Below are 12,216 nucleotides of genomic sequence, written 5' to 3'. Positions count from 1 at the left end.
GGCTACTCCTAGTGCATCATGGTTTATGAACCTGTCCTTGCTCAGGCCTGTCTGTAAAGCCACAGTCTAACCCAAATAATGATAAAAGTATGGTAAGCAGAACAGGCATTTTCTGGAAGTATTGCATAGGATTATTGCACAAGCTGCATCAGTCTGAAGCCAAAAGTTTCCTATAAAATCACCTTTGCTAACCTTAAAGCATAGGAAATGCAGGTCTATAGGGCTAACATCACAGTGCAGAAAAATGACTCTGTGAATCATTATGAAGGTTAATTCATATCTGATGATTATGGGCCCAATCCTCAGCAGGTGTAAATGGGGATTGCTCCACAGAAGTCATCACCGGAGCTGTGCGTATTTACCCTGCCTTACGATCTTGCACTCAAGTGTAATCTAATGAGAGGACGACAATGAGTGGCTCTAATTTGTGGGTATATTTGTGAGATAATTGTGTGTGTGTATATGGGCATCCCATGCACACTTGTTACACAGCCAAAGGTTTTTATTGATTCAGAATATAATCTACATAGTCACTTGCTATCATTACAAATGGTTTAATTGGATGTTAATTTATGAAAGAAAATCGCGGGACTGATGCTCCTCGGCCTTGTACGGTTACTTACACTAGTGAAGAGTGAGCGCAACGTGGGTGTGAAAGGCTAACTAAATCAGAATGGTGGGGCCTCATTTCAATGCACACCAAGGCTCCTTACCTCACTGTGCCAGTGTAAAGGAGACTCTTAGTGTGTGTGAATTACATTTCTGACACTTTAAGGCCTTTCCATATGAGCTGAGTGGCGTAAAGGGGCCTTAGTGTAAATGAGAATCAGACACATGGTGGGGTGAAATATTGGCCTTATTCAAGTCAATGGCAAAACTCCTATGGACTTCAGTGGGGCTGGCATTGCGTTTTACGCTCACGATGCAGAGGTGTAAAGATCTGTGCAAGGCAGGGGAGAATTGGGCACCTGCAAACCTGAAGACTGCTTTGCCTGTAATCAGAATGCTTTTTTCCCCCCCTCCCCACACCCTGCTTTTATCACATAACCTCTTACCATTAATTTGCCTAACAGACATTGACCGCCCTAAAGGACTGACATTCACTGAGGTGGATGTCGATTCCATCAAAATTGCTTGGGAAAGCCCCCAGGGGCAAGTCACCAGCTATAGGGTGACCTACTCAAGCCCTGAGGATGGAATCCATGAGCTAGTGCCCGCCCCCGACGGTGAAGACGACACTGCCGAGCTGCATGGCCTCAGGCCCGGTTCTGAGTACACTGTCAGCATCGTTGCCTTGCACAATGACCTGGAGAGCCAGCCCCTGATCGGGACCCAGTCCACAGGTACACCTCTGTCTACACCGCCCAGCAGGCCATAGCAACAGTGGCATAAGCCCTGGTGGGTCCAGAGTCCTTCTGTGTGCAGTTGGTGCCCAACTGAGGGAGAACGTCCGTAGAAGCCTGGGGGACATTTGCTACTGAGAGGGGGCTTAGTGTGGTTGGAGAGGTGGATGATGTTTGAAGATTATTAGGTATTTATCAGGTTTCAGAGTAGCAGCTGTGGTAGTCTGTCTTCGCAAAAAGAAAAGGAGGACTTGTGGCACCTTAGAGACTAACCCATTTATTTGAGCGTAAGCTTTCGTGAGCTACAGCTCACTTCATCGGATGCATGGTATTTATTAAGTAAACCTCTGGAAGGTGAGAGTTCCTAAAATGGTCAGCTGCTGAGGATAGCAGGGTTAGGGCCACATCACAGACACTGCAGAGTAGGTGTCTTCCATCGCCTTTTAGCCCCTGTCCCTACCAATCCTAGTGCAATTCTGGGGGTGATCTGGTCCCCAGCACACATTAGAGCAGCCTAGCCTGAGCAGACAGTAACAGTCCTCAAGAAGCCATCCCAGGAGCATATCACACACTAGCCACACCCCCTCCTCTCTTTGGATGCCCAGGATGGCAGTGGCAGGACCAGGGACAGATGCTATCAAGGGCAAAAAGGGTGGTGTCCTGTCCCTTTTGTGCTGCCAGGGCAGCACAGAAGGAATGGATTGGAGGCTAGGACCCATCCTTTAAACGTACATATTCTTTCAGGACAGTCCCTGCTATACCTATAGGCCACTTAACCCTTTTGTACCACAAGTGCATCCCAATCCTTCTTTGGCATTGCTCTGAAGGAAAGAGCACAGTGCTCTGTATGCTCACAGCCTGCCCCCAGCTTGTCATTTACACCTTTCCCACAACAGGGTAAGGGTAGGCTCTCTTCCAAAGAGTGCCTCCCGGACGTAACCATCAGGCCCTCGTTTCAAGGGTACAGCAGGAGAGATAAGACTGTTCAAGCATCTGATGCCTGACATGGAGTCCGTGAAAAGTTCCTTCAAGACAGGTCTAGACACACTCTGGCTCTGGATATTGCAGGTTCTCTTGTTTGCTGCCTCACAGCTACAGGTGTGCTTCATTGACAACACACACGTTGGTATGATACACTCTTTCACAGGAGCATGGCCGTCCTGCTAGAGACCACATCAGAGCCAGATCCTGCTAGTTCCATTAATTAAACTTTTTATGAACCATCCTCCTCCTCTACGAAATAAGAGAAACGTGCACACACGCACATACACACAAAACAATTACCATTTCTTCCTCTATTGATTTAGAATTTTCCGCTTGCTAAATAATTCCCAATTCACACCAGTGGTTGTATAAATTTCAACTGGGTCTTAGCTCAAGAACTGGGGACTGGAACGATTATGGGAGCTCTGTCTGCTACCAGAAATCTGAAATCTACTGCAGAGTTTCCCATGTTGCTATCAGGACTTGGCTGGCACTTTACCATCGATACCTCCATTAATTTGCAAATGAAAAGCTGACACTAAAATTCCCTGAGTGCAGGGAGGATTATGGATCTTAATTTACAGATTAATATAAAAAAGAAATTTAACTATCCTAAGTGCTAGAACGATTGAAACCTGTTTATACCTGTCATCAATGCAAACAGTAGGTCTTAAACCACTGTCTGGGTTTACTCTTTTGGGACCCTTTTACAAAACTATTGGAGTTCTGTTGATTTTCATGGGCTTTGAATGAGGCCCTCTTTCAGTAAGCAAGGGAGAATTCCATTGTATCTACATGCTGTAAAATCAGAGTGCTTTGCAGCCCCGTGGTAATGGTGGGCATGATGGTAAGCTATATATTTGTTCTGTTATAGACCAAGAATGACAACTAATAAGACAATCAATATGTCCCATGATGCTTCTTTTCTTTAGTTTATAGGAACCAAATGACTTCTTCTAAAACGTTCTTTATTCAAGCATTGAGTATATCAGCTCTGGAAGATATCCTATGTAAACAGCATTATGGCTTTCACAGCCCTGATTCCCCACTGCCTTGTGTAGTCATCTACACCTGTCTAGGTGGCTGTCAAATGCTCCCATTTGGGCTTGGCAGTATTTTTACATCCTCTCTGTACTCACTGGGCTGCCTTCTCCACTCTTGTGCCCTTGTACATCCGGAGTAACTCTGTAGAGATCAGTGGAGTTAGACCAGCTGCAAGGCAGTGGTGAAACTGACCTGAAATACCCTGTTGGGGGCATGAAGAGTAGAAAAAGGTAGAAAAGGAACGGACATAGAGACTGACCTACTGAATGTAAGCACCACCCTAGCCAGCTTTTCATAGCACTGCCGCAGAGCTTCTCTGCTCTTTTGAGCTGCCCTTTCCATTTCTGTTGGACTACCCAGATCCACCCATTTCTGTTGGACTACCCAGATCCACCCATTTCTGGAGAGAAGTAGCATCACAGATTTGGAAATCCAAGTCTGATCCTTGAACACCTTAGCTCCTAGGTATTATGGTGACGGGATGCAATAGCTACCCAAGATAGACCATTACCCTAGGCCCTCGCTTGTGTATTTCACACCTAGGATTATTTCATGCTCATGACTGATAAATGCCATCTTGACTGGTGCCATGTTCTTCCAAACTAATGGTCGTCTAATTACAATTTTCACAGCGATTCCTCCTCCAACAAACCTGCAGTTTGTTCAGGTAACTCCAACCAGCCTGAAAGTCAACTGGAATGCGCCCAACGTTCGTCTCACTGGCTACAGAGTGCGAGTGAATCCCAAGGAAAAGATGGGGCCGATGAAGGAAATCAACCTCTCCCCAGACAGCACGTCTGCTGTCGTGTCAGGATTAATGGTGATTTTTTGACATTTCATTTTAACGGGTGCAGCATGGGAGGGGAGATGTTGGATTTCTTATGCAATTCAAAAATGCTTTGGGCTGGAACCGCCGTGGGGGTAAATCATCATAGCTCCTGCCGATCTGGCCTTTGTTTTAAGTCTGGTTAGCTGTGGAGCATAGTCCCTTGGCTCTCAATAGTTAAGACAGTGGATCTGTTTGCTTAAACTGCAGTCTCCCTGTCCCCTCTTCACTCTGCCCCTTCCAGTAAAGCCTGGGGACTTCTCAGGCAAATATGCTTCTGTCATACACAAGCTACTGGGCTCGTTACCAGAGGAATGGTGAAATTCTCTGGCCTGTGTTATGCAGGAGGTCAGACTAGAGGATCTAATGGTCCCTTCTGGCCTTAGACTCAGTGAATCTATTTATCATTTTTTTGGAAGCTCCTGAATAATTTGCAAAAATTAAACTTTTCATTAAATCCATTTTCAAACCTGAACTGGGCCAGCTCCAGCCGCTCTAAACTGAATTAGTTCCAGAGGAGTCAAGGGCTGATGATCTGACTCCTTTAGACTGCGATCTGGAACCTCCATTGACATTTTTCCTCAAAGCAGAGCACTCTTTGGCAGTGCAATGTTTCTGTCTACATTAGGTAGCTCAGGACATAAATTCCCTTCCTTTCTGGAGTCCTAAGCTTTCTGTCCCCCAAACCTCCGTGTTGTTCAGGTTTCCACTGTAATTTCTTCTGCTTTCCTGTGACTGCTCACTGCCACTGTTATAGATCCGGCAATGCTGCAAGCGGAGAATTGCACACCTTTTCTTTAGCCAGCTATCTGGCCAGTAGATACTAAGCACTGCTGGCTAACATTCATGAAGGATCTTGGGTTCCTAGTACTGGCTGCCCTTGCTCTACCAGGCTTCCCACTTCCATTTTTTTCATGTATTTATTTCAAATACATTTTCAAAGTTAAGGTTTCAAGCAGTCACTAATAACAGTTTCAGCCTAAATGTGGTTTGCTTGGGAAAAAAAACAAGGGCCTGATTCTCTTCTGACTTGCATCTGTGTTATACCAAAGTAACACCATCGACTTGAACTGAGTTATGCTGGTTTAACGGAGATGAAAATCAGGTCTCACTTTTTTATTTTTGCATTTAACTGGAAGTAAGTCTAACCCTCCTCGTGATCTTGAGCTCACTTAATTTCTATTTTTTTTTTTTTAAAAGTTTCATGTTTAAATAGGACATCCATGGAGACTAACCAATGTGAATCTACTAACTTTTGGATAAGCTCATGCTTGTTTCCCTGTGTCCCAGCTTTACCGGCTTTTCTGAAGATCAGACAGTCCATGTAGCTCCCTTATCACTGTATAACTTTGTTATTTCTAGGTGGCAACCAAGTATGAAGTCAGTGTGTATGCTCTGAAGGACTCTCTGACTAGCCGGCCAGCCCATGGTGTGGTCACCACCCTCGAGAGTAAGCAATCATACTTTACTAATAGCAGCAGGTGCTATGCATGGAGTCAATGGGCTAAGTCCTGCATAAGGACCTAGCAGAAACAACTGAGTGAAGACATCAGCATGTGGCCCTTTGAAAATAGTTGATGAATGTCAAAGATTCTGCTAGGGGAATTTTTCTTGTAGCCCTCCCCTACCCCCTGCCAAATCATTGCTTCTGCCCGTTACACTGATCTCAGATCCTTCTGTGCAGATATCAGCCCTCCCCGCAGGGCCCGTGTGACAGATGTTACTGAGACAACCATCACAATCACCTGGCGCACCAAGACAGAAACTATCACTGGTTTCCAGGTTGAAGCCATCCCAGCAGATAGCCAGACCCCCATTCAACGGACCATTAGCCCTGACGTTAGATCCTACACCATCACCGGTAAATGAGATTCTTCATCAGACTGTCTCTTCTGCATTGTAATATCTTTCAGCGACCAGGCTCACTGGAGATACATTTGGTTGCTAATCTGTACTGGGGATACCTTGGTGGGAATGGAGCTCAGGTGGAATTTAGGTGCTACTTCTAGGTGGCTTCCTCATGCTGATCTTCTAACACACATACACATTAACCTTGAGAACCCTCTTTAAAGTCTTTGATCCTACCAAGCCCTCTGAGAGCAGATTGAAGATAACAGACCTTTCTTACATGGAGGGGTTGTAGAATCTGGCCCTGATTTGATGGGAGCACAGGAAAATAGTCTTGCGAGCATTCACATTTTGTCTGAGGATGGAAGTGTTTTCCAGAGCAGCTGCTAAGGAAGTGCACTTGTTCAGACCATTAATACTCTTGAGTCCTGGATTTTTCACTTGCACTTTTCAGACCTTGTTTCACATCATGATCAGAGCCTTGTTAGTCGGTCCAGACATACAGCTGTCTGATTTCATGCAGGACTGATAGTCTAGAAATATCTCCATTAGAAACCTTCTAAGAGCTGAATAGATCTCCAGTGACCATCATTCCCCAACCCTCTTGGTTCCATTCCCTAGATCATCTTTGCATTCACGTTTTTTCTGCTGGTTCTACTGGTACCTTGTTTTGTTTTTCTATTCATTATTCCTACCCTGATCATTGAAAACTAACGAGAACAATGTCCCCGTCTCCTTGTAGCAACCCTTTATGCACTGATTGGTCATAGTTTTGTGCCCTGTAGCTGAAGCTAAGGGAGAGCAATGGTGGGAGGAGGCTGAATACCCTGTTAGATGATGTGTATTTCTTGGATAAAGGTAATAACCATCTCGGATTTATGAGTGGGATTTTTCAAAAGCACTCTGCATTGACCCAAGTCTGCTCCCATTGACTTCAGCAGGAGCAAAGTTAAGCCAACGGGGTGCTTTTGAAAAATCTCACTTCTAATTCTTTGCAGGTCTACAGTCAACACATCCAGCCTGGGCATGAAGAGCTAGTTAGATTCTACCTGTAGTAGTGATTCCAGCAGCTTTCTGTATCACTTTTTAACCAGGCAAGTCTGAAACTGTAATATTTCTACTCCAATTCCAGGCTTGCAACCAGGCACGGACTATAAGATCTACCTTTACACCGTGAACGAGAATGCCCGCAGTTCCCCGGTAGTGATTGATGCTTCCACAGGTAATGGGTGCTTCTTGTTACATCGGAACAGAAATTATACTTGTGCTTTCCTTGACTTCGATCATATATGTAATTTACTGCACTTTACAGCCTTATTTTCCCCTCTTTGAGCATGAAGTGGATTGTGTCAGCGGGTGACTGCAACCCAGGGAAACCCATTATTTGTCTCAAGTCATGCTTCCTTTTACCACATTCATTAACTGAGTTTGTTTGCTCTTAGCCATTGATGCTCCTTCCAACCTGCGCTTCCTCACATCCACAAGCAACTCCCTGCTGATTGCTTGGCAGCCGCCCCGTGCCCGGATCACAGGCTACATCCTCAAATATGAGAGACCTGGCGCACAGCCCAAGGAGCTGATCCCTCGCCCCCACGCCGGCACCACGGAGGCCACTCTTACTGGTACGTCTTTTCCATTTGGGAGGTCATCTGGTTAATGCCTCCTGTACTGAACTGAGCATCCCACATAGATGGTGGCATTCCCCATGTGATCCTGCAGGGGGTTCAGGAGGCGTACGGTTACCAGCACCATGGGTCTTGGCCCAGGTGGGGATCAGACATTGTGGAGCTGTGCATGTGGGCAAAGCCTGGGATCCACTCCATCCCCCCCACGCGCCAGCCAGTGCCTCTGAGCAGGCACGGAAGGACAAATAATCTGTACCAGGTAAAGGGCTGGTGCAGATTACACCCTGCTAGAGCAAGGAGAAGCCAAAGACGATGTGGCTCCTTCGATCACAATTTGGCTCTCGCTTTGCTCCAGCATAGCACCACTGGGCCTGGCACAGGGCCGATTTTACTCTGACAGTCTAGCCCTAAATTTGGCAAGTATCCAGACTGCTGTAGATTTTTAGAAAACACAAGCTGAGGTGTCTTTAGTGTTCACTAATGGTGAGCGCTCCAGAGTCCAGTCTTTTCCCTCCAAAGGATTATGGGGGACCATCAATGTCATAACACGAGGAAACCTAAACGGATTATTTGTGCTTAGTACGACTATGATTGGAAAGTGCATTGTATTTGTACAGTAAGCACTAGCATTGGACACCATAGCAGGGAGCAAAACCTTGAGGAGTTTCTGTTTAGCTATCCCTCACTGTCATTTTGTAATTAGGGGTTTCCTTAAGCGTGAAGTCATTCTCTTCCTCCCCAGGTCTGGAGCCAGGAACTGAATACACCATCTACATCATTGCTGTGAAGAACAATCAGAAGAGTGAGCCATTGGTTGGCAGGAAAAAGACAGGTAAAATAATTTTCCAGTCCACCCCGATGGGAGAAGTTGACCTCTCCTCATTGGGGAATTAGTCTCTGCCTTGGGGGGATAATGTCTTCTCCAGAGGGCTAATGTTATAACATTGCTTAAAATATCCTTTTCACTGGTATATGTTGTTAATCAAATACAAGCTTTCAGGCTGCTAAGTGAAAGTATCATTTTTCCTTCATTTTCTTTTTCTTCCTTAAAAAGGGGGGATACATTTTTCATAAGCAGGGGTTCTGCAATGGACGAGGTGATCTGCTGGACAATGCAAAGCACAGTTCAGTGGGTTCAGACACTGAGGACATGAGATTGCATTCAGTTTTTCTTCCTGTGTACCTAAACCATACTTAAATGAAGGCTAACACTCACTTTTCCTTCTAGCCTGTGATGGGTTCAGTGGGAGAAGCCCACACAGACTGGAGCTGTTCATCTGATGCACACTTGATACATTTCAATTTGTCTGACTTTGTCTCCAGTCTGTGAGGTGCTACAAGGAGAAAGTAGCCAGTAAAATCTCTGTCGTCCAGCTGGAGACCTGAATAGCATAAGAGTAAATCCCTTAGCACATGCCTAAGATTTTCTTCAATTGGCAGACTATGAATGTCTATTTCAATCACCTCTTGTTCTCTTAATTTGAGCATTGGTGGCTTCTCTGGGTGCAGTGATCATAGCTTAATTGCTTTGAGTGGTTGACAGCGTTCACTGTAGTTGCCTAGCTTATCATAACTAATGCTGGGGCTTCAGGTGCTTTGCTTTATTGCTTCTAACCTTTCTTTGGCTAGACGAGCTCCCGCAGCTGGTAACCCTGCCACACCCCAACCAAGGCGGACCGGAGATTCTGGACGTGCCTTCCACTGTGGAGAGGACTCCTTACTTCACAAACAGGTTTGACAGTGGAAATGGTATCCAACTTCCAGGCACCAGTGGCCAGCAAACGTTAGGGAACCAGGGACAGCAAGTCTTCTTTGAGGAACACGGTTTTAGAAGGACCACTGCTCCCACCACAGCAACTCCCATTAGGCACCGGCCAAGACTACAGACACCAGATGTGGATGAAGAAATTGACCTTGTTAACAGGTACCTAGTCCAGAGAGAGGACTTGGTTGAGCCTTCATTCCCTCACTCACTAGGGCCCAGGCGCAATGATACCACGGGCCAGGAAGCTCTTTCTCAGACCACCATCTCTTGGAGGCCCCTGCTGGAGAGCTCTGAATATGTCATCTCATGCCAACCAGTCGGCACCAACGAAGAGCCTTTACAGGTAATTAATTGTTGTCTCTCAGATGCACTTTGAATGCTACCACAATATTGGACTTGACTATGGCAGTCCCCAGACATTTTAAGGAGGACCTTGGGATTCTAGTTTCCCGTGGTTGCATTGTAGGGTTGATAGAGCCAGAACTTGCCCATAAGATTCCATCTGCACTCATCCTAGGTACTTTCTGCTTGCCACTTCACCATGTAGTATTAGCAGCCCTGCCGGGTTAATGCTGTTTTAGCCTCTGGCTGAGGGCAGGGTGCCGTGCATGGAGGAGAACAGAGGGTATATTGGCTAAAACAGAGAGACCCTGGGCCTCTGTTTGCATTTCTCCATAAGGAAGTGCTAATACAGCGAAGGAGATGCATGGGAATTTTATCCTATAAATGCGCTTAAGGTTGTGGAATCTCCATCAACGGAGGGCTTTAAGAACAGGTTAGACAAACAGCTGTCAGAAATGGTCTAGATAATAATTAAACCTATCTCATTGCAGGGGGCTGAACTAGACTTACTGAGGTCCCTTCCACTCCTACATTTCTATGATGCTATGAATTTCAGTAGTGGAATGAGGCAGCCGAGTTAATATTGCTGATGTAAAGATGGTCTTGTGGCTAAAGTAAAACACTGGGAATTTTGGGGATTTGGGTTCTGTTCCTGTTCTACTAAAGACTTCCAGGGTGATATGGAGCAAGTCCCTTCACCTTTGTCTAAAAACTGAGACTGTAGTAGATCCCTACCTCACCATGGGACATGGAGGCTGAATTCATTGATATTTGTTAGGCACTCTGGGATCCACAGGACTGGGCCCCATTGTACTAGACGCTGTACAGTCATGAAGACCAGCCTTACCCTCTGCAGCCTAAGAAGCATACTCTTTCTAAAGCCAGTTTTGTGGTGATGTACTTGCAGTTCAGAGTTCCTGGAACTTCCTCTTCTGCTACCCTGACTGGCCTTACCAGAGGAGCCACCTACAACATCATCGTGGAGGCACTGAAAGATCGTAGGAGACACAAAGTTCTGGAGGAGGTTGTCACAGTGGGCAATGCTGGTAGGTTAAAGCTAAACAGTCTGGCCAAAATTCTGCCTTGCACCTCTTACCCACAGCCTGGATCTCACCAGGCACTCACTAGGCTGCAGTGCAATACATTAGGAGCACCCTGTTTTCTCATTGCACATCGTATTTACAATGGACACTGAAGAAACAATTCTTTCTGATTTTGTGGAGCAGATGACTATGCAGTGATAAGAGCTAGGCTAGTCTACTACCCAAATGCGCATAGAGAGCGAGGGGGGTGCCGACCAACTTCTGTTGGTTCTGTTCTTTTATTGGACCAACTTCTGGTGGTGAGACTGTCCTAGTGGAAGTCAGAGATGCTAGGCCTGTGATAATGCCAGTGTCGTGGCCGACATTCTCACCCAACATCGAATTACTGGTACCAAAATAATGTACCTACCATGACAAAGGGGTTACTCTGAGTCCATCTCCTCCTCCCTTTCTCTCCAGTGACCAGCGGCTGGCGATTGGCCAGATGAATTGCTGTGTCATCTCCCTGGTTAATAGAGTTGCCCGCTGGGAGGCTCTCTTTGGGCCACAGGGTCCAGCCACTGTCTCCTTTCCTGACAGCTGTGGTGTAACCAACACCTGTGCTGGCTATAAGTCGCCTGGCATGTTCGCTGTATACAGGCAAACTGGCTGGGTGGAGTCCGACTCCACGCATGGGCAGACTTCGGGAACTTACATGAGCAAGATCCCTCCGAGGTATTTCTTCTCCTCTGTCACTTGGGGTTTCGTTCTGTGCCAGAATTCAGCTCGACCCCCAGCATGCCTGCAATTTAGCACTCCCCCATTGTGCGTCACAGAATCCAAACGCCCGCTGCTGTGTGCAAGTCCAGCTCGTTTCTCTGTAAAGGTGGTGTCATAAATATAAAGGGAAGGGTAACCATCTTTCTGTAGACAGTGCTATAAAATCCCTCCTGGCCAGAGGCAAAGTCCTTTTACCTGTAAAGAGTTAAGAAGCTCAGGTAACCTGGCTGGCACCTGACCCAAAATGACCAATGAGGGGACAAGATACTTTCAAATCTGGAGGGGGGGAAAAGGCTTTTGTCTGTCTGTGTGATACCTTTGCTGGGAACAGATCAAGGATGCAAGTCCTCCAACTCCTGTAAAGTTAGTAAGTAATCTAGCTAGAAAATGTGTTAGGTTTTCTTTGTTTTGGCTTGTGAAGTTCGCTGTGCTGGAGGAAATGCGTATTCCTGTTTTTGTGTCTTTTTGTAACGTATGGTTTTGCCTAGAGGGATTCTCTGTTTTGAATCTGACTGCCTGTGAGATTATCTTCCATTCTGATCTCTCAGAGTTGTTCTCTTATCTTTTTTTGTTCTTCTAATAAAGTTCTGTTTTTTAAGAATCTGATTGGGTTTTTTGGGTCTTAAAAATCCAAGGT

General features: G+C 46.0%; 1 protein-coding gene across 6 annotated transcripts in view; it reads left to right on the top strand.

Moving 5' to 3' along the window:
* FN1 (fibronectin 1) overlaps positions 1 to 12,216 on the top strand; it is a 67,424-nt gene that overhangs the window by 49,856 nt on the left and 5,352 nt on the right. For 3 of the 6 annotated variants that reach the window (XM_073306736.2, XM_073306740.2, XM_073306735.2), the window contains 9 exons: positions 1,074 to 1,343; positions 4,004 to 4,191; positions 5,560 to 5,647; positions 5,882 to 6,058; positions 7,178 to 7,267; positions 7,488 to 7,667; positions 8,413 to 8,502; positions 9,300 to 9,778; positions 10,685 to 10,823. In XM_073306736.2, the coding sequence (XP_073162837.1) occupies positions 1,074 to 1,343; positions 4,004 to 4,191; positions 5,560 to 5,647; positions 5,882 to 6,058; positions 7,178 to 7,267; positions 7,488 to 7,667; positions 8,413 to 8,502; positions 9,300 to 9,778; positions 10,685 to 10,823 (1,701 nt within the window). The remainder of the gene's footprint in view (positions 1 to 1,073; positions 1,344 to 4,003; positions 4,192 to 5,559; positions 5,648 to 5,881; positions 6,059 to 7,177; positions 7,268 to 7,487; positions 7,668 to 8,412; positions 8,503 to 9,299; positions 9,779 to 10,684; positions 10,824 to 12,216) is intronic. The other 3 variants (XM_073306741.2, XM_073306739.2, XM_073306737.2) reach the window with 2 other exon arrangements.

This window comes from Lepidochelys kempii, chromosome 11 (genome assembly GCF_965140285.1).
Source record: "Lepidochelys kempii isolate rLepKem1 chromosome 11, rLepKem1.hap1, whole genome shotgun sequence".
NCBI classification, from domain to species: Eukaryota; Metazoa; Chordata; order Testudines; family Cheloniidae; genus Lepidochelys; species Lepidochelys kempii.
Note: the sequence above shows the minus strand (reverse complement) of the source record. Positions and strands in the feature narration are given on the sequence as shown.